The sequence below is a fragment of the Mesoplodon bidens genome (assembly GCF_964165515.1).
Source record: "Mesoplodon bidens genome assembly, chromosome: 19".
NCBI classification, from domain to species: Eukaryota; Metazoa; Chordata; class Mammalia; order Artiodactyla; family Ziphiidae; genus Mesoplodon; species Mesoplodon bidens.
The window spans coordinates 6,444,407-6,466,779 of NC_138179.1; the positions used below are offsets into that span (position 1 = coordinate 6,444,407).

Sequence of the window (22,373 nt, forward strand, 5' to 3'; positions counted from 1 at the left end):
GGAGAAAACTGGTTGTCCTGGATGTTTGAGAAGTTGGTTGTTGTAATGGTGTGTTACTTCATCCTGTCCATCATTAACTCCATGGCACAAAGTTATGCCAGACGAATCCAGCAGCGGTTGAACTCAGAGGAGAAAACTAAATAAGCAGAAAAGTTTTAACTGCAAAAATTTAAATGGACGGGTTCTGCCTTAAATTGGGAGGACTCCAAACCAGGAAGGAAAATTCCCTTTTCCAACCTGTATCAATTTTAATTTTTTTTTTTTCCCCTGAAAGCAGTTTAGTCCATATCTTGCACTGACATACTCTTCCTTTGTTAAGGTAAGGTATCCACCGTCAATTCAATCCAAATTGTATTTTATTAGGGTGGAATGTGATATTAAGCAGCAAACTTAACAAAAACTGGCCTTCTATTTGTTATTTTCAAAGGCCCACATGGTACAATTAAAGAATTCCGGACACCAAAAAAAAAAAAAAAAAAACGGTTCCTAAGTATGTCAAATATGTCAAGCTTTTTAGGCTTGTCACAAATGACTTCTTTGTTTTTCTAAGTCATCAAAAGTGTATATAAATTATACTAGATTGGATAACAGTCTTGCATGTCTATTATGGTAAAATTTAATATGCCATTTTGCCCAACCCTTCCTATCCCACCTTTGAAAAAAGGACATTTTATGATGCATTGCACACCCTCTTGGGAAACTGATCTTTCAATTTTGAGACAGTATAAGGAAAATCCTGTTGGTGTCTCGCAAATGAGCTGACACCATTTTTTATTCTGTATATTTAGAATGGAGTCATGAAAAAACTTTATAAAGACATCTTTGATCATTCCAAAATTGTGTCCGTTTTCTTGAGCGTTTTGATATTTTTACTTCCTTTTAGCTTCTACCAACTAAATGCAACCTTGCCATATCCACCTACAACCGCAGTTTCTTAAGCCTTCATTTATTTGCATGAAAGGGCCACCACCAAAGCATTTTTTGTTGGGCTGGAATTGGGCAGCTGGCTACACACTGCTGAAATGGCACCTTAGGGACTGGTATATCAATGGGGACTTCTTGGCTTGTGAAAACAGGAGGGATGATAGTATACACATCAAAGGACATGGAGAGAAAAATGACTCATTTTATAAAAAAAAACAAGCTTTCTCATATCTTAATTTTTAGCCCAGCACGTACTCTGATTTTAACAGACAAATTTACTTTTATATGTAACCTAATTTTCTTGCCTTTCTTCAGTAAGTGTTTTGTTCTTATGTGGTTTTTCCTTTGGGATGTTTCTGGTTGAACTTGGTCATTTTGTTTTGCTTGGGAAAAAATAAACAGTTTCACTTTTTTCCTTTAGGAAAATTGGTACTGACATTATGTTGAGTGTAGAATTGGGTTTAAATCTCAACAGGCCAGAAATGCCTGGTTTTATCAAATCCTGCCTGAATGTCTGCTTGTTTTGCCTACCGTCGTGACATCTCCATGGCTGTACCACCTTGTCGGGTAGCTTATCAGACTGATGTTGACTGTTGAATCTCATGGCAACAGCAGTCGATGGGCTGTCTGACATTTTGGTATCTTTCATCTGACCCTCCATATCAAATGTTCCCATTCAAACATTACCGAGCATCACGGTTTACGATTAAAAAAACTGGTCCTTATGTCTACTGGCACTTTGAATCTTTTATGCCATGATATTGTAGCAGTATCATGAGGATTCTGTGGAAAATTGGGATAGTCTCTGTGATCAAAGCTAAATAAATAAAGGACAAGCAACGTGCCTTGTGGGTTTTGGAAAGGTTACTTCTTAACAGTCTTTTTCCCCCCACCCAGAAACTTTCTAGCAGTATGACAGTTACTTACATGAAAAGCAGTACCCAAATGCTTTATTTTAAATAGATTCACATTAACCAGTATAATTTTTTAGATTCTTTAGCGTTAGTATAAGTCTCTAAATCAGCTTCCAGTTGTGTTTCATCTCCTTCACCTGCATTTTATTTGATGTTTGTCTGAAGAAAGGAAAGAGGAAAGCAAATATGATTTGTACTGTTTGTACTAAGTCTTTGGGAATTGTTGGTAAATTTATTTCAGGGTAAAGTATAAGAAAAACAAAGACTTGTTTCTTAGGCTGAAGGTCTAAGTGCTTTATATCATACATTTGACTTGTGATGATGGCTTGTTCGCTCTTTCAAATGAATTTGCTTTGAAAACAAAAGAAGAGCAGCCGTCTTCCTTCCCTCCACTAAGTGTTCAGGTGTGACATGTTCAGGTGATTCTGCTGGATTCCAGCTGGAGCAGTGTGCTACCCTTCTGTTCCTGCGGTTGGTCTGTTCCTTTCTTTTATCCACCAAAGTGGACGCAAACAACATGATCCCAAAGACATGCCTAGTTAATTCCAGCTGATTGGAGACCAGAAAATTTGTAAATGGATGGTTTGATGTTACTGCAAATAAAAGAAGGGGCCTGGGAATTCTTTTGATTCCATCTCTACTTTGTTTAAGTCTCATTTTGTGCCTTAAATATCTGCAGTGTCTTATCATGTCTCAACTCAGTGACTGACAAGCAACACAATACAGTACAACACATCAGGGTTTATACCCTAAAGTACTGAGGAGCACCTCCCTCAGGCAATGCCATGTGGGAACTTGCAGTGTTTTCTGTATTCTCTGTACAACCATAATCCAGAGTGTGGGATTTAGAAGGAAGGGAGAATTTTAATTTCATCTGGACAATGGCCACTATTTGCATTCTCTAAAAATCCAGAAGACGACAGGCTGGAAGTGACATTGCTGAATTACACTAGTTAATTCAGTGTATATAGTAGCGAGTACTCCTTACAAACAAACTCAGCCTGTGTTCCCAGTGTGCTCAGTGCTACCTGTAGCTTTGGTAGGACAGCTTGAGGCTTGTTAACTCAAAGTGATTCCTTAAGTACAAATTACTCATTAAGCTAAAAAAAAAAAAAATAACTGATTGCCCTCTTGTAAACTGCGGTGAACTGTGTTTTGACTGACCGGTGTGTCAAGAGCTCATGGAGTCCCCTTTTTAGCATCAAAAAACCTTTCCATATATTTTGAAACCTGCCATTTGCCTCCTGTGCATTAGTCTGTTAATGATGGTTTAGATCTCTGCCTCTAACATAATGTGACCTTGAGAAAGTTTTTAACTGAGCCTAGATTTCATCTGTAAAAATAGAGATATATAGCCAGGTTGTCCTAAGGATTAGATCAGATAAAATGTAAAGAAGCTGTAAATGTTAGTATGTTACCAATTTTTTAATTCACCAAAGACAGCATTTGCTACACATGTAAGAATTTTACAACATTGCATTTACTCACTTCACTTCAAAAACAGAAGCAGGGGGCTTCCCTGGTGGCACAGTGGTTGAGTCCGCCTGCCGACGCAGGGGACACGGGTTCGTGCCCCGGTTTGGGAAGATCCCACGTGCCGTGGAGCGGCTGAGCCCGTGAGCCATGGCCGCTGAGCCTGTGCGTCCGGAGCCTGTGCTCCGCAGCGGGAGAGGCCACAGCAGTGAGAGGCCCGCGTACTGCAAAAAAAAAAAAAAAGTAGGATTTAAAATGCTGTCTGCAGGGACTTCCCTGGTGGTCTAGTGGGTAAAGACTGTGCTCCCAATGCACGGGCCGGGGGTTTGATCCCTGGTCAGGGAACTAGCTCCCACATGCCGCAACTAAGAGTCCGCATACCACAAGGAAGATCCCTTGTGTGCCGCAACCAAGACCCAGTGCAGCCAAAAGAATAAATATTTAAAAATAAGTAAATAAATAGATGTTGTCTGCGTATATGCCCTCATTTGGGAGTAGATATGCTCTGTCTAAAGAAGTTATTAACTAAATCCAAGATACAAATTAATAAAAAGAAAAGCAGAAATTAATGAACTAATGACTTGATTAGTAAGACCAAAACCTTCTTAAATCTAAAAATAGCTCTCCAGGCCTCTCGGCTTCTGAGATGGCCCACACTTTGTGGAGTGTGTTTCTCCCATGGCCGCTCGAGCCTGAGACAGACTGTGTTCTGCATCTCTCTAAATAAATCCACTTCTTACCTATCAAAAAATAAAATAAAAATAGGCTCCCAGCTAGCCTAGTTAAGGTACAAAGCACAGATACACAAAATTTACTATGAATAACTGAAAGTACTTGTCTAATCTTACCAGCTTTAAATGTTGACATTTTCTAATTTATTTTTATTATAAAGACAGTTAATACTAAAAAAAACTAGAAGGTAGATGAGGAAAAAGGGAATGATCAGCTTTTAATACCTTGCTGGAAAAGCTCCACCTGGAATATCCAGTGAGATTTGCTGGGTGTAAAGAGGTTTTAAACAGTAAAAGAAAAATTTGATTTGGTGGCACGCCAGGTCTTCCTCAATAGACCTGAAAGTCTCATTCCTGTTACAAAAACACACAAGATTGGTTTATTTTATTGATAAATAATTAGTTATTAATGTGCTCACAAAAAGTTAAGACAACCTAAGCAGGAGTTTAATAGCCATTTTTGAAAGCCAAGTAACATTCCGTCTCTAGCTCACATGATCAAAGCTTCTCTGGTAGTCACAAAACATAGTCAATGAAATGCGACACAAAACTGCTGCATGTGAAGTGTTTTGTTCCTTTATTCTCAAAGACAGCAAGAAAAGAAAGCACATAATGTACTTTAAACTTCTAGAAGCAGTTGAGTCATTTGTATCTGGTAGTCAGGGGCTTGGGTTCCTGTCCCTCCCTTCCCAGCAAGGCCAGGAGTTCACCTAAGGTAATGCATTTGCGTTGAGGGTGAGGACTTGAAGTGCAGCATATAACCTACATGTATTTGCATATTTAACCAGTGCTCCTAAGAGGGATTATAACAGAAACGTGTTCTGGGTAGGTGCTTACTCATTGCCTTTAGAACTGTGGCGCTGGGACAGTCAAGTGCCAACTGTTTGCTCCTTTTCTCTGACCTACTGGCCTTCCACAGCTTGCCGTGTGGGTGTTGATGCTACTAAAATTAAATTTTTAAAAAAGTTGTTTTAGATGGCCCCCACTATCTACCCTAACACCCTGGATTTATTTGAGATCTGGGATTCTAGTTCTGTAGTTGGGATACTGGCCCAAACTGTGGCCCAGAGAGAGTGAGTCAGTTCTAAGTGGCTGGCTGACTCTCTGGGAACAGAAATGAAATGCAGCTTAGAGGGTTTGTCAGCCAAATCCACAAATGTGTGGCTTTTTGAAACATTGGACATCGGTTCCTCTTAATTTAAAGAAAACCTTTTTTAAAAGCACAGAGTTGCTTGGCTCCTTGTTTCTTTGTGTCAGCAGCAGTTGCTGCTGTAATTTAGTAAGCCTAGAATCGACCGTAGTTAGAAAATTTGGAATCTTTAGGGCACACTTCAGAGAAAGTGGAACTGAATTGCTTTGGGAAGGGAAGAGATGATTTTACAGCATAGTCTGTTTGGAAATCCCCTTCTGGGGTAATCGGCCCAGGTGTTCAACCCGTTTGTTAACCATTTCCAAATGACTCAAAGGACATAAAGGGAAGGCTTGGATACACTCCAGCACTATTTCGACAATGTAGTATCTGTTTGTGTTGGAAACCATATTCCTGAATTCTTGAGGGGAAGGCTCGGGCTTATTCTGGGCATTTTTGGCCGAGAGGGACCCCTAGGCCACCTGTCTAAGCTAACAGTCATGGCCTTTTGAGAGTTTCCAGGGAGGGGTATGGACAGCTTGCTTTGATGGCCTTCCACCCAAAGCCCTCTGGGGAAAAGCCTTGTTTATTCAAGGAGGCCTCTGACGGCCACTTTTCTCTCCCCCCAACCTAATCCCAAACGTCATTTCCCTTTGTTGCCATCTATCCCCCTTTAGGGAACAGCATGAGCAGCTTTTTCCTTCAGGCCACTTTTGACTGACTCAGCCCAGCAGCATTGCTTAATTGTGTCCCAGTCTGTTTCTGATGGAGGGAAAAATTGTTTTTGTGGAGCGAGTTTGAAAAGAGGGATGGGTTCTGCCTTTCCCCAAAGGTGGGGGAATGGCTATCAGATTATTCTTGTCTTTCTCTGGCTCCTCACCAGGTTGTGTTGGAAACAAAGAGCAGCTCAGGTTCACTTCTCTTGGCAGTAAGTGCTGAAGCCCAACGCTCCGTGTCACCAGAGAACCTTGCTGTTCTCAACCTCTTTTCACCTTAAAAAGATGAAAGCCAAAAATAACGAGAGGAGGCCCTTCTGTGCCTTTCGTTTTTTTAGTGCACCTCGGAGTGTCTTGAGAATCACTTTCACTTGAGTGACAGTCCTAAACCTCTTACAGCAGCCAAACTTTCTCTACCTAACCTCACAGGGTTTGGCCACACTCTTGACGCTCTTCAGACTGCAGTGCTCCATCCTGTCCCTTGCACCAGGCCCTTCCCACTCCCATGTCCCCTCCACAGTATGTTCTTTGTACACAATCACACAACACCAGCAATCAAGATTAGCTCCCAGGAACCTACTCTGATGTGCCCTGTACCAGGAAGCACCGTGGATTTACTGTAACTTTGATGACTGCTTGCTTGCTTTGGACCAGGCACTGTTTCCAATGTTGTTTTATGTGTATTGTATTTAATCTTTAAATCCTTCCAACAGCCCCATGAGAGGATTAAGGCAGAGAAGTTCAGTGATTTGCTGGAGGAAGCACGGAAGCAGAGCTAGAGTTCAGACCCAGGCGTTCTGGCTCTTAGCCACTCAGTTCTGCGGAGAAGTCCAGTGCAAAAGTCCAAGCGTCTGCTTACTTGTTTCATCTTGTGATCACAAGGTAGGTGATGGGACAAGGGAGACAGCAGAAAGTCAAGGCCACAGCCAAAAAAGTTTTGCATTTAAACAGATGAACAGCTCTTGTGTGTCCCTATACCAGGGGTTAGAAAAGCCAGTTGTGCTCTTAGCCATCCTGTGTGGGCAGGTTCCCAGAGTGATGTTTGCTATAATTATGATTACAAAGCAACCCGTACAAAGGTACAGACCTTTTTCTTTTTTAAAGCACCGTCACATCTTGAGTTTTATTTGATCTTCATAACAACCCTATGAAACAGTTAGGGCCAGTAGTGGTGTTAGCCACGTTGGGGGAAAAAATTTTTTTTGCTCACTTTTTAAATCTCTAATAGTTTAGGGCTTCCCTGGTGGCGCAGTGGTTGAGAGTCCGCCTGCCGATGTAGGGGACACGGGTTCGTGCCCCGGTCCGGGAAGATCCCACATGCCGTGGAGCGGCTAGGCCCGTGAGCCATGGCCGATGAGCCTGCGCGTCCAGAGCCTGTGCTCCGCAACAGGAGAGGCCACAACAGTGAGAGGCCCGCGTACCACACACACACACACAAAACCTCTCTAACAGTTTAAAGTACTATAGGGAAGAGGCAAAGCTGTTGAAAAATGATCTCCCTCCAGGAGCTTACAGTCTTCTTGGGGGTTATGCAAATATGCAGGTAACTACAATGTAGAGTAGTAAGATGAAGGCCATAAGAAAAAAAAAAAAAAAAAACGGGAAGAGGAAGGAAACTGCCAACTAGGAAGGATCAGAAAAGGTTTCATGAGGACGTGGCATTTGAATTGCCAGGTAGGGGTTGGGGTGAGGGAAAAGCCCTGTGAGAGACACCAAGAAAGCACCAGTGAGGGAGCTGTGAGACAAGGCCAGTGAGCCTTCTACCTCTGTTATTCTCTGCCTAGCTTCGTTTTTTTTCCTTTAAAGTACCGACATATAATTCACAACTAGTCCATCTTCTTGTTTTTGCTCATTCCTCCACTAGAACCTAAGCCACATAAGGGCAGACACTATTGTGCTCTCCTTTGTGTGCTCAGAGCCAAGCACAGGGTGGGGTCACACACAGTATTTGCTGAATGGATATTGCAACAGCCCAGGTGAAGCAGCAGCAGAGATTCAAAGGCAGGCAGGAGGTGCTACCTAAGTAGAGTCCAGGTAATGGTGGAGTGAAAGAGGTGGAGTATACATGAAGGAGGCACCAGAGAACCCTGAGAAGACCGCAATAATCACTGATGACCGAGCCAGGAATATAGGAGGAGGACCAAGTTTGAGAGAGAGAGTCACTATTCCGTTTTGAACATATGAAGGGAAGATACCACTAGAATGGTGGGGCCTAGTATAGGGGTGTATGTCAGTTCTCCTAACTCCTCAACCCACTCCCTGTCGGAGAATACACCTGACTTTTTCAGAGAATTCTCTAGAGTAGTATGTCCGCTGTACTTTCCTGTAAGTGATCATCGAAGCCTCACCTTGTTATGTAGCACTGTTCTTGAAGAATGGCACTGTGACTGGACCTTGGAGCCACAGGAAACTGCTTTAAAATTCCTCTCCACAGTTGTATCCTGCCTGCTTTGCCAATGGCTCCTCCCTCTGAGAACTGGGAGGATGGTAATTCCTGGATAGATTGTCTTTATAAGGAGAAAAGTTTGGCAGTGTGATTTCCTGTATATTTCTACTAGAGTCCAAGATTCCAGTAGTGCTAGCCTAGACAGCAGTGGCAGCCACCTAGAACCCAGATGTCATTAGTATTCCCAAGTACGAGGGCGTCCTCCCAACTGCCTTTGCCAAGCCAAGAGGCAGAATCACGGCTTTATTACACCTTCTAGAGCATGTGGTAAAGGCGGCTTTCCATTTGGCTGCTTTGGTGCCGGGGTTGTTTACATGTTTCAGTAAGTGAGTTACGCTTATTGAAGTTGGCTGGGTAGGAGTTCAGAATAAATGACATATGACCACAATCATACCATTCATCAGGAGCACCAGAGTTCAGACGGAGAGAGATTTACTTGTGTAATGACCCTTTGGTAGAGAAGAGAGGCGCAAAACTTGAGTATTCCACTCTCAAGAAGGTACACAGTTTTTGAAGCCTTCGAGAATTGGGGTGTGACTGTCCCTGGCTTTCTGATGGAATCAGACAAAATGAGACGCCTATCTGGTAAAAGCACAGGTGTGCGAATACTTTGCACAATTTTAGAAGAAGAAAAAAAGGAAGCTGAAAAATAGTGCTTGTAGAAAAATGTAGAGATCAAAGAAATTTGCAGATGTTCTGCATTTTCTTCTTCAAACATAATCTGTCTGAGCATAAAAGACATCCCTGGTCTCTGCAAGGAAGAAATAAAAGGTTCTTTCATACATAAATGATTTCCTACTTTATACACCTCTTTTCAGGCTGCTCCCAGACTTTGTGTTTGATATATTTACTAGTCTTCCCTGCAGTAGGCAATGTTCATTAGAAGACCATGTTGAGACAGGAGGACCCCAAAGTTAGTCTTTAATTTCTCCCTTCCTCCTCTGCCCCTGACTGAACCTGGAGCATCCTATAATTCCTACACCCTATTTCTGTGATAGTTTACAGAACGATGAGGATGGCTATTCCACCCCTTGTTGCTGCCTTCTGAGTCACTTGACTTATTCCTCCGTTCTTCAAACTGTCTCCAGGTCTTAACATCCTTTGAAAGATCATTTTTTGAGTTATTTTATCTTTATCTTGGGTTTTTATGGCTTTGCTTAAAAAAAAAAAAAAAGCAAGCCAAAGAAATGCATAATATAAAAAAGAAGGAAATCCCCTAAGATATTATCCCAAAGAAATTACTATGAAATCTAGCATGTGTCCTTTGAGTCCTGCTCAAAAATGTTCTGAGCCTCCCATTCTTCTCGGTCTTGGGATCCTAGCAGTAGGGCAGAGCTGGGCCAGGCAGGGTCACTGGGGCCTGTGTCTCTCATCTGTATCTTCAGGTCAGTGATAGCTCCACCCCTGTCCTTACTGAACAAAACTAAACATAACCATGTAGGTGAATCTATGTGTTTCTCATAACCACATTTAACAGCCATTTCTGTCAGCTTTGGCTACTACAGTACACAGAAAGGAAACGGTGGGAGAGGGGGAATGGCCGAACATTAGAAGGCTTAGAATTCCAGGACAAGGAATTTAGATTTTAGGCAAGGACTTGCAAACAAAGGCAGCTGTACACTCTCTTTTAATATATTGTTTGAATTTATATTGCCTTAAGTGGCTCTTAATTATATAAGATGACTTCAGAAACAAAATATTTTTAATTACATTTCCAGGTCCTTAGTTTCATCTAATAGTTGTGAGATCTGTTGCTAATATGGGACCTTTAATAAGCTTTATTGTGTCTCTGTAGTTTTGCAGCTTTACGTCTCTTCCATCGTTTTTCAGACATTTATATTAATCTGTTCAGTAAACAGAGAGTCTCTACATGAGTCAGGCATATGATCTGCAGCAAGGAATATACCAAATGGTGAACTCCTAAAGGGCAGGGGCCAGGTTTACCTCATTTTTTTATTTCCCCATCTTTGCACAGTGTCTTTCCTTGCAGGTGTTCAATGGATGTTTGTGGAATTAAGCTCATATCCTGCCCCTTTCATACTGTTCACATGAGCTGAGCTTAAGCAAGGCCCCTCTTTTTTAAAAAAAGGAAAACTTCCATCTTTCTGCCTCGTGTCATGTTTCTTACTATCATGTTCCCATGAACTCTCACCTAGTAAGGACAAGCCTTGTTCAACTCCAGTTTCTACAGTTCCCAGGATTTTGCTCCTGAAATGTCTAGAATAGCTCTGTCCAATAGAAATATCATGCAAGCCATATATCTAATTTTTAAAATTTTAGTAGCTATACTTTAAAATTTAAAAAAACAGGTATTATACCAATTTGAATAAGTTATTTAACTTATTATGTCCAAAATATCATTTCCACTATTTAAGATATTAATATTTTACATTATTTTATTTGTATTATCTTCAAAATCCAGTGTGTATTTTACACTTACTAACCACATGTGGCTAATGGCTACCTTATTGGACAGCCAATATTGGACAAAAAGATTGGACAAAAATCTTTGAATTTCTGTGTACTTACCATGTAAATAATTAAATTCACAGGACAAGAGAGCCATGAAAGTATCCATTGTATTGGCTCCATCATTGGCAAAGGAGAAAAATTCAGGTAACACAGAATTATTTGCTAAGCAACATGTAATTTAGCTTCTTGTTTTTCATGCTATTCTTGTAAGCTATTAGATTTTTTTATCATTAGGTAAAGTCCATAATTCAAAAACCATCGAGTATTTCTTTTTTTTTTTTTAAATGCTTATAAGCTATTAGCAGTTCTTTGGGATCATCATCAGTTCCCCTGACCTTCCTTTTCATCTCTTCCCCTGCTTCACTGGCTCCCTAGAGTCTAAATGATTAGGATTTTCTCTCTTTTCCCTCTTCTCCCGTGAATGCCATATCTTCTGCAACACTGACCCAACACTGCGTTCTCCAGAAACTTAAAATATTTACATTGTTTATCTTAACATTCCTGCTGGTGGAAATGGGATTCCATTTATTAATAAGGTTGACACTGCATCGTCTGAGACATTTCAGAGTGTAGGAGTAGGAAGTTATTTAGTTAAAAATATAAAGCCAGATTTTTTAGCTCACATTCCTAAAACCCATAGGAAACAATGTGATTGATACAGATGAGCAAATATCTCTTAAATTAAATAACGGATTATTTGCAAAAATGACAAGTTAGTGGGCAAAGCCATATTTGGAAGGTAGGTGGAAGAACAAGGAAGGGTTGACTGCCAAACCTTGAGCTCATGCGGAGAGAATAGCGGGATGGGAACATATGGAGCATGTTTTAAAACAAAATTTTGGACAGGAATGCAAGTGTGATAAACATGGTGGTCAGGAGAAGAATCACTGGTATGTACACTGCACAGTAAAATCTACAGAGCCAGTGAGGAGGCTTCAGACAAATTTAGAGCCTAGACTAAAGGTCCCAGTTCACGGTTCTTTACCTTGTACCACATCTTTACTGTAAAAAAAAAAAAAAAAACTGAACATGGACATGGGCAAGATAATAAGCAATAATTAGGAAGCTAGAATCGTAGCACCAGCTATGGAAGGAAACTGAAGTCCATTGTAAGCTTCTTCATTTAGACTTTGTGGTATTGATCCCCATATACTTAGCATTTGTTCAGTGCCTGGCAGTGAATAGATACTGGTTGAATGAATTAATGGACTGAGAATAGTGAATCATGGGCACACTTACTGAGTTCTAAGTGACAGGTTAAAGAAAGGAGAAAGGGATTGTCGGCTGACTGGATAGTAGTGGTGAGGGGTTGCGGGGCGAGTACTCAAAGCTAGAAGCAAGAGGGAATGAACGGGAAGAAACAGGTTCTACCGCTTAAAGAGCTCTTAAGAAAAGCACAAATGGGGGAGAGCGAAAAGGTTTGAAAATAAGAAACAGTTTGAATTTATACTGTACTCACTGCCTATAGGGGTGCATCTTGTCTGTGTGGGATAATGTCTGAGTGACACGTAGTACGCCAGTTACCCAGTAATCTAAGAAATTACATGTTCAAAGCTTTTGGCTCTCTATGCCCGGGAAGTTATGATTCTAATGTTGTCCTGGTTGATTGGCCATTATCTCCACACAAATCAAAGTACATTTCCAATGCCACCCCTTATTTTGAAGCTTTGGCATCAACTTCTTTGTGTTAATTTTTAAGTTATCACAATAGCAAAAATTTTTATATTATTCCAAATAGACAAGAAAAAATTTCAATGTAAACATTTAAAACAATTTTGCAAATATTTAGGTATCCACACATACCAAATAATGCAGTTGTGCATTAAACAATCATGTGCATAAGAAAGGGTCAACTCACATAAGTGAATGGCTCTGTCTAATGGGAGTTTACTTCCAATAGTCACCTGCCATTGATTCCATGAGTTGCCAAATTAGAAACATATTTGTCCCATTTGGTACCTCATGCATGCTTTTCTCAAATACAAAATGATTTCAACTTATGACTTTCTTTAAGCTTAACTTGCAGCAAAGTTCCTCAGAATCAGCCTACCCCCTAGTGAGGTAATTCGGTTACAGATCTTCATTAATGCTGGTTTAGTTCGGGAAATTGTTTCAGTCTTTGGATCTCTGCAATGCTAAACTATTACTTTTAACTTTATTTTGTAAAAATTACGATCTCATTATTTTCTAGTATTCTTGGCTTAACAAAATACAGCAGTGGGTGTGCCTTTTAGCAGTTGAACAGACCACTTTTTACATTCCTTAGAAATAAGATATGGTTCAGTATTTTAAATCATAGCAACAGTTGATAAGAAAAACAGCAAAAAGGTAATCATTTCCATATGGAAAGAAAAGGAAGAAACCACTGGTAGATTTGGCAGAAAGGGCAAAATGTTCCTATTTGTTTGCCATTTTACATTTGTTAATACATTGCATGTGATGTGTTTTATTGAACTACACCATTCCCCTCAAACTCAGTTGCAAATTTCCAAATGTGTTCTGTCCTTCTGAATGAAACCAACATCTGTATGTGTCAGTTTCATCTAGGACAATATTTCCTTGGTGATAATTTTCTCAACTTAGTGAAATTTTGGTGAAAGCTCTTACCCCTTTTACTGAAAAGAATATAACCATCTTCCACACCAGCTAAATACCTGTAAGTAATTTTAAAGCACTGGTTGAATAAAATCAGTTTCTGCTCTGGCATTCTAAGATCTAAAAGAAAAACCCAATTTTCTGATGCCCAGAAAATTTAAGAACAGCAAACAAAGGAAACATTTGCTTATTTACTTTTGTATTTAAGCATGATATATATTTATTAACAAAGTCCTGACATTTATTTTTAAATAGCTGCTTAAAGTGGAAAATCTTACCGTTTTAGAATAAAATATTCAAAAATAGATGTTCACCCTGTAGCTTTTGACAACAGCTCCCTCTTATGGTTCAAAACATTCACTTCAAAGATGAATATATTTAAATACAGAATTGCAATTTCTTAGCTTAAAATTGTGCTATGAAAGTTTAGCTCATATTTAGTGAATGCTTTTTGGAATAAAGAGGGAAGTTTTCTTTTCTGATAGTTCTAGAGTTCTAACATTTCAGCAAAGTATTCCCAAAGTTCTTTAAAGAAGTACCAATATTTTTTCTTACAAAGGAAAATTTCAAGTAGATGTTTTCATTGAAAACATAAAAGGTTTTTCTCCTTTTCTGTGGCTATAGTATGAAGAAGGAATCAACATTCAACCTTGTTACATTAGCAGATAGGAATTTGAAAAACCTTACGGAGAAAGTAGTATTGCAAGTATTTTAGTCCAAAAATGACTTAAGGTCATTTTTCCCCTTTGTTCAAAATCCGAGGTTACAGTAACTAGCAATAACCTGTTCTAACAATGTGAAACTGTCCAAAAAATCCTCTTCTTCAATTCTGAACTTTGTGTACTGATGAACGTAGGCTCTGGTGAAAGAAACAGAAAATATGAAATAAAAATCTCAGGCAAACGAATAACTCAAAATCAAATAATAAATAGACCTTTCCTGGCTCATGAACATTTGAAGATGGCAGACTCTCTTAAAAGTCTTACCTTTGCTTCAGTGTTTACTCCAAAGGTTAGCAAACTCTCAGAGTTTGTGTCAAGCTCCCTGTCTATTTAGTGTCCAAGAGAGTGACAATAAGAAGCACATAGGAGGGGAATTCCCTGGCGGTCCCGTGGTTAGGACTTGGTGCTTTCACAGCCAGGGCCCGGGTTCAATCCCTGGTCGGGGAACTAAGATCCTGCAAGCCGCTCGGCATGGCCAAAAAAAAAGAAGCAGCACATAGGAAAAAGAAGCATGTTCAGATTTGGCTGTCTACCCGGCACATATTCAACACCCTACAGGAGATGACTGTGTTCAATATAAACTCTTAAGAAGTGCCTGAAAAGTTTTATCTAAGGCGTGAAACTGTAGAAACACATTGATCCAGTTCTAGGAATGAAGTGAAGCCTCCCAAGTGTTTTTCAGACAACACTTAATTTTCACTAGTGCCAGGTGATCCTCTTAATACCTCCAGTCCCCCAAAATGTTCTGAGGCAGGAGAAATCATGTTAAAAAGAATATCAAGGGCAGAGATGAACTAAATTGATGAAATAATAGCTGCTACCATTTAATGAGAGTGGGACGAGAACTATACGAACAAAGGACACAGAGTTCACAGTCCTGAGGAGCAGGGGTTTATGGAATGGCCATGTGCAGGATGGGGGGCCCTTGGGAATTCTAGCTAATCAAAGTACAGGCTTACCCAATCATTTGAGAAATTCTGCTTTAACATTAAGTAATTGTGGCAGAGGTCAGGGAACCGGATAACACATTTCTTAGTAATCAAGTAGACATTTCTTAGTACCAAGTGGAGTTGAACTTGCAATATTTCTTACTGAGCAAGATCAGGATCTCTTCCATTCTCAAGGATCTTATTTTGGAAAACTATCTTACTGTCCTCGCCTTATAGTGAAATTTCTACTTGACTTTCATTTCATTTAGAAACTACTCATTTAGGGACTTCCCTGGTGGCGCAGTGGATGAGACTCCATGCTCTCAAAGCAGGGGGCCTGGGTTCGATCCCTGGTCAGGGAACTAGATCCCACATGCATGCCGCAACTAAGAGTTCCCATGCCATAACTAAGGAGCCTGTGGGCCGCAACTAAGGAGCTGGTGAGCCACAACTAAGAAGCCCACCTGCTGCAACTAAGGAGCCCACGTGCTACAACTAAGAAGCCAGCAAGCTGCAACTAAAGGAGGCCTGGAGTCACAACTAAGACCTGGTGCAACCAAATAAATATTTTTAAAAAAGAAACGACTCGGGCTTCCCTGGTGGTGCAGTGGTTGAGAGTCTGCCTGCTGATGCAGGGGACACAGGTTCGTGCCCCGGTCCGGGAAGATCCCACATGCCACGGAGCGGCTAGGCCCGTGAGCCATGGCTGCTGAGCCTGCGCTCCCCAGCGGGAGAGGCCACAACAGTGAGAGGCCTGCGTACCACACACACAAAAAAAGAAACTACTCGTTTAGTCAACAACAACAATAATACTATGGAACAATTATTGAGCATTTACTAGTCACGCACTGTACTAGGTGTTTTTTACATTATCATCTCATTTAATCCTCACCACATAGATCCTCTCTTTTGGATCCATTGTACAGAAAAGGAAATGAAACTTGAAGTAATGTGCCCAAAGTTTCATACCTACAAAGTACTTACTCCATGCTATAGATTGAATGTTGGTGTTCCCCCAAAATTCATATGTTGAAATCCTAACTCCCAAGGTGATGATATTAGGAGGTAAGGCCTTTGGGATGTGATTAGGTCATGACAGTGGAGCCCTGATGAATGGGATTAGAGGCCCATGAAAGCTCCTTTGCCCCTCTGCCATTTGAGGACACAGCAAAAAGACACCACCTATGAACCAGGAAGTTGGTCTTCACTGGACACTGAATCTGCCGGTACCTTGATCTTGGACATGCTAGCCTCGAGAAACACAAGAAATTTCTGTGGTTTATAAGCGACCCAGTCTATGCTATATTTGTTATAGCAGCCCAAACAGACTAAGACACTCCAGATCCTGCCTAGTGTTTTAACATTATATTATCTGCTTAAGGTTAGGAAAGGTTTGTAGATTTGTTTTTTACTTACTTTGAAGCAAACATATTCCATGCTTTGCCCACAATCATATCAAGTGGTTTTACTAAGAACTGGCTATTGCTGACCAACGCTGCAGACTTCTCATATTTGCTAAAGGCTCGCTGGGTTTTCCACACACTGAAAGCATGAACAGGCTCTAACCAGGAAGTATAGAGAGCTGGATCTTTAAATGTTCCTAGGGTAAAATAACAAGGCACTGTTTACATCATAAATCATCAGTTTTTGAAACAAATTAATAAACATATTTTCATATCCATTTCACCAGAAATCCTTTGTTTTGCTCTTTGAAACTAGCTTTATATTGCTTTTGGATAAATGATCCATATTCATCATAAAAAAAATTCACACCATTCAGAAAAGTATTTATTAAGAAGAAAATTTTAAAGTCAACTGAACAGCTGAAATGCTACCACCCAGAGACAGACTATGAACAGTCTCCTGACCCTCTTTTGTACTATAATTTTACATACATGCCCTATGTAATATGCATTTTTTCATTCACCAATATGTTGTAAACCTCTTTTCTTTGTCAGTAAATATCACTCATATTTTAAAAAGCTTCTATGAATATACCATAATTTCTTTAACACATTTCCTACTGTTGGGCATTTAGGTCGTTCCCACATTTCTGTTAGTGTGAAAGATGTTGCAATGAATATCTTTGCAAGAACACCTCTGTGTACCTGCATCATTTGCTGTGGGTAAATTTTTGGAGGTTAGATTACTTTTATATCCTTTTATTAATTTTCTCATTTTAAAATCTAAAATGAAGAATATGAAGAAAGTACACCATCTGATTGACTTGATCTCTTTTCAATTATTACTCGTTTTTTTTTTTTTTTTTTTTTGCAGTACACGGGCCTCTCACTGTTGTGGCTTCTCCCGTTGCGGAGAACAGGCTCCGGACGCGCAGGCTCAGCGGCCATGGCTCACGGGCCCAGCCACTCTGTGGCATGTGGGATCTTCCCGGATCGGGGCACGAACCCGTGTCCCCTGCATCGGCAGGCGGACTCTCAGCCACTGTGCCACCAGGGAAGCCCTATTACTCGTTTTTTATTTAAGAGGTATTACAGGGATGAGATTGATTTTCTTTATATCACAGCTAGAAGCAGCCAATTGGATGCTGCTGGAATCATCAGACAAGGCTAATATAATCCCAGAGACTTGCCATAGAAACACGAAGAAAGCTAAGAGTACTGCTCTTTCAACCTCCTGAAAGTGTTGTACCAACGCTTGTCACAAAGACCATTCGTTGTCCTGCGATCCCTGTTCTCCCCTTCTTCTTTAGTAACAGAACCACCACATTTTAAGTGGGCTCACAGCCACCCCTGCAGCTAGATGTGGCACATGACTCAGTCCCAGTCAAAGGGACATAAACACAAGTGTGGTGTGTGACCCTAGAGGACCAGGCCTGCCCTTCTTTGCTTATTCCTATGTGATTTTTTTTTTGTGGTATGCGGGCCTCTCACTGTTGTGGCCTCTCCCGTTGCGGAGCACAGGCTCTGGACGCGCAGGCTCAGCAGCCATGGCTCACGGGCCCAGCCGCTCCGCAGCATGTGGGATCTTCCCGGATCGGGGCACGAACCCGTGTCCCCTGCATCGGCAGGCGGACTCTCAACCACTGCGCCACCAGGGAAGCCCTTCCTATGTGATGTGATGGCTGAAGTTCAAACAGATGTCTTGCACTAAGGACAGAGCCACAAGGTGAGGACGACACATCACCCAGATTCGGGAAGAAAGAATTAAACTTGTCCTCTTGTTTACACCACATCTATTCTGGTATCCAGTCACACACTTACTGATACCATGGTTACATTTTGTTACTAAAATATGGAGTTATTATTTTCCTTTCTTTAAGAATAAATTCAGGGACTTCTTTTTTTTCTTTCTCTTTTCTTCTTTTTTTTTTTTTTTTTTTTACCATGCGTACCATGTACATGTGCAAAATGTACATCTTAATTTTCACCTTAACTTTGCTTACCCAGCTCCGCACTATGTACATCTTTCCCACGAAGGATGACCAAGTTAGCAATGGAAGTGTTAAAATGAAACTCCTTGTTGAGAGACATTTTACCAAGCGTAGGAAGTCCTGATAAAGGAGGCCGTACCTGCCAATCAATACCTACCAAAAGAAAAAAAAGATCAAGAGATTTTATAAATCGCCTTGAACAAGAAGAGAAAGATGTATTATAGTATGTGTATTTTATATAAATTTCCATTTGATAAGTAAAAGTTGTGGCAGGGTGGGGTTCTTCCAAAAATTTAAACATTCTTATCTCGTTGACCTAAAGTGATTCAAACTACTCAGTCCTGAGAAAGGCATGAAATATTCTTCATAGAATATTAAAGGACGGTGGTAGGTGCAAAGGATGCAATTCTACAAAAGTAACTTCTGACACACGTAACAATGTGGATCAATATCAGAAGCCTGATGCTAAGTGAAGCAAGCCTGACTCAAAAGATTACATCCTGTTTGATTCCATTTACAGGACGTTCTGGAAAAGGCAAAACCATAGGAATAAGATTCAGATCAATAGTTGCTAGGGGCTTGGAGTGGAGGAAAGAGACTGTCTACAGAGGGGTGTGAGGGAACTTTTTTGGAACATGGAAATACTCTGTCTCAATTGTGGTGGTGGTTACACCGTTTAAGTGTGTCATAATTCATAGAACTATCCACCTATAAAGACTGAACTTCATTCTGTATGTCTCTATGAACAAATAAACAAAATACATAGAAAAATGTTAAGGGATGTAGAAACACAAAGCAAAAATAAGATTGAAAATTGAGGGCTTCCCTGGTGGTGCAGTGGTTGAGAATCCGCCTGCCAATGCAGGGGACACGGGTTCGAGCCCTGGTCCGGGAAGATCCCACATGCCGCGGAGCAACTAAGCCCGTGCGCCACAACTACTGAGCCTGCGCTCTAGAGCCCGCAAGCCACAACGACTGAGCCCATGTGCCACACCTACTGAAGCCACCGCACCCAAAGCCTGTACTACACAGCAAGAGAAGCCACTGCAATGAGAAGCCTGCGCACAGCAACGAAGACCCAATGCAGCCAAAAATAAATAAATAAATTTATTTTTTCAAAATATACATGATCAAAAACAAAAATAGAGGGGACTTCCCTGGTGGCGCAGTGGTTAAGAATCTGCCTGCCAGTGCATGGGAAATGGGTTTGAACCCTGCTCTGGGAGGATACCACATGCCGCGGAGCAACTATGCCTGTGCACCACAACTACTGAAGCCCACGCACCTAGAGCCTGTGCTCCACAACAAGAGAAGCCACCGCAGTGAGAAGCCGGCGCACCGCAAGAAAGAGTAGCCCCTGCTCGCCACAACTAGAGCACACAGCAACGAAGACCGAATGCAGCCAAAAATAAATAAATAAAATAAATTTATTAAAACAAAAATAGGGACTTCCCTGGTGGTCCAGCGGTTAATACTCCACGCTTCCACTGCAGGGGGCACGTTTGATCCCTGGTCGGGGAACTAATATCCCACATGCTGCGCGGCACAGTCAATAAATAAATATAAATAAAATAAATAAATAAATCCCAGATGGGTTAAAATTTAAATATTAAATATAAAACTATGAAAATACTAGGAAATAATAGAGAATATTTTTATATCTTTGGGGTAGGCAAGGCTCAGGATCTATAAAGGAAGATTTACAGGTTAGCTCACATAAAAATGTAAAATTTCCATATAGTGAAAAATACCATACAAAAGACAAAAGTGATGGACAAAAATATTTACAATCCATGTAACAAAAAAGGGATATAAATCCACAATATTATATTTCCTTCCATCCAAGTCACCATTGATTAGAAAAAAAAACTGAATTAAATTATGCACTTAGATTATTAAAGTTTACACTTATTGAAGAGTTCTTTTAGAGTAAATTAGGTTTATATTTTTAAAAATCATATATCATTCTTGAGCATATATAAAAATATATATGTAACAAAATAACTTGATTAAGGTTTTCCTAAAACTTTTTCACATTCAGTGACTTTATCACTCTTTGATTCAGCATTAATGATGCCTATGTGTTTTCACATTATTGTGCTCTGTGCCTGCAAAAAGTAGGTGGTGCGGCATTCCTTAAGGGAATCCATGAAAAACTAAGTCACTGGCTCTTAAACTGGCTTTGCAACCATGTAAAGCACATCTACCTTTGACTCCTGCTTAAGGAATGTTGCTAAACTTGTCTGTTTATCATGACGACTGCCTCTTCCCCACCCCAGCAGAAAACTAAAGGTTTACTTTCTGGAGAGGATATGACTGAGAGACTCTAGTCTGGAGAACACCAGGCAGAGGTAAGGGCAGGAAACATACCAAACCAGGAAAACCATGGCCCCTCCCTCCTCTTCCCCCAGATCACTGGGGCTTTGTGTAAACCCTCTGAGCAGAATATCCAACACAACAGACAGGCAAATTGAATATCCATAAGGACAAATGTACACTGGCTGGAGAGGGCAAAAAAAACTAGATTGAAGCAGGTCAGAAGGCTCTAGGGGAGATTTCTTAAAGAAGATGAAACTGATAGAATACTTGAATACAGGCAAACCTTGGATATTTTGCATGCTTGGTTCCAACCACCGCAATAAAGTAAATTATCACAATAAAGTGAGTCACACAAATATTTTTGGCTTCCCAGTGCATATAAAAGTTATGTTTACACTATACTGTAGCCTATTAATTGTGCAATAGCATTATGTCTAAAAAGAAATGTACATACCTTGATTAAAAAATACTTTACCGATGCAGGGGACATGGGTTCGTGCCCCGGTCCGGGAAGATCCCACATGCCGCGGAGCAGCTGGGCCCGTGAGCCATGGCCGCTGAGCCTGCGCGTCCGGAGCCTGTGCTCCGCAACGGGAGAGGCCACAACAGTGAGAGGCCCGCATACCGCAAAAACAAACAACAAAACAAAACAAAACAAAACAAAAAAAATACTTTATGGCTAAAAAATGCTAACCATCATCTGAACTTTCAGCAATAGCAACTTTTTGCAATAGTAACATCAAAGATCACCGATCACAGATCACCGTAACAAATATAAGGAAAAAGTTTGAAATATTGCGAGATTACCAAAATGTGACACAGATACGTGAAGTGAGCAAATATTGCTGGAAAAACGGCGCCAATAGATTTGCTCAATGCAGGGTTGCCACAGACCTTCAATTTGTTAAAGAACACAGTATCTGCAAAGTGCAATAAAACAAGGTATGCCTGTATATCAAGAAAAAATTTAGGTAAGTAAAGAAACAGGGTTGAATAATTGACAGGTACATAGAAAAACTAAGCAAACAAGAAAACAAGGTAATTATTAACTCCAAAGAAAACAAAAAAAATTATACAGGAAGGGAAAAGTAATCACAGGATATTTTGTTGCTCAGCTGTGAATAGCATTTACTTGGTTATGATCATGTAAAGCTGAGTATCGATTTAACCCAATGATGACACTTACTACCATATCAGAAGGATGAGCCTGTCTAGAGGGTGTTTTAGAGCTTAGGGGCCAGTGTTGGAAAAAAGCTAAATCCTAACCCTCCATGGTGGGAAGTAAATAGGTAATACCTAAATCACTGAAAAATCTGTAAATGGCAATAGATAAAAACAGTAAAAGAAACAGCACAAGAGTTTTGAAAAATGGTTACCTCTGGGAAGGAGACAATAGAAGAAGGTTATGGACTGAAAGTTTTAACAACCAGCTTCGTAGAATTACCTGACTCTTTAATCTATGTGCATATAATAAGTTAGGGCTCCTATATGGTAGAAAACTATGTAGCTACTAAAAAGAATAAGGCATGTCTAAATGAATGAATTGGAATGAAGGCTACAAAATACTATGTCGAAAGACAGTTGCAGAACAAAAAATACATATAATGTG

General features: G+C 40.4%; 3 protein-coding genes across 6 annotated transcripts in view; 2 read left to right on the forward strand and 1 right to left on the reverse strand.

Annotated features, from left to right (window-relative positions):
• The window catches only part of VMP1 (vacuole membrane protein 1), a 131,970-nt gene extending 129,492 nt beyond the window's left edge, over positions 1-2,478 (forward strand). For all 3 annotated transcript variants that reach the window (XM_081220407.1, XM_081220409.1, XM_081220408.1), the window contains one exon: positions 1-2,478. In XM_081220407.1, the coding sequence (XP_081076533.1) occupies positions 1-144 (144 nt within the window). In that variant the 3' untranslated portion in view covers positions 145-2,478.
• The window catches only part of TUBD1 (tubulin delta 1), a 34,889-nt gene continuing 13,648 nt past the window's right edge, over positions 1,133-22,373 (reverse strand). For both annotated transcript variants that reach the window (XM_081220405.1, XM_081220406.1), the window contains 3 exons: positions 18,458-18,598; positions 16,468-16,651; positions 1,133-14,259 (listed from right to left, as the gene is read on the reverse strand). In XM_081220405.1, coding sequence (XP_081076531.1) covers positions 14,151-14,259; positions 16,468-16,651; positions 18,458-18,598 — 434 coding nt within the window. In that variant the 3' untranslated portion in view covers positions 1,133-14,150. The remainder of the gene's footprint in view (positions 14,260-16,467; positions 16,652-18,457; positions 18,599-22,373) is intronic.
• LOC308607951 (uncharacterized protein) overlaps positions 6,409-22,373 on the forward strand; it is a gene marked incomplete at its 5' end in the record, with an annotated part of 25,222 nt that continues 9,257 nt past the window's right edge. Inside the window, 3 exons of the mRNA XM_081220412.1 lie at positions 6,409-6,506; positions 6,601-6,769; positions 10,886-10,949. Coding sequence (XP_081076538.1) covers positions 6,409-6,506; positions 6,601-6,769; positions 10,886-10,949 — 331 coding nt within the window. The remainder of the gene's footprint in view (positions 6,507-6,600; positions 6,770-10,885; positions 10,950-22,373) is intronic.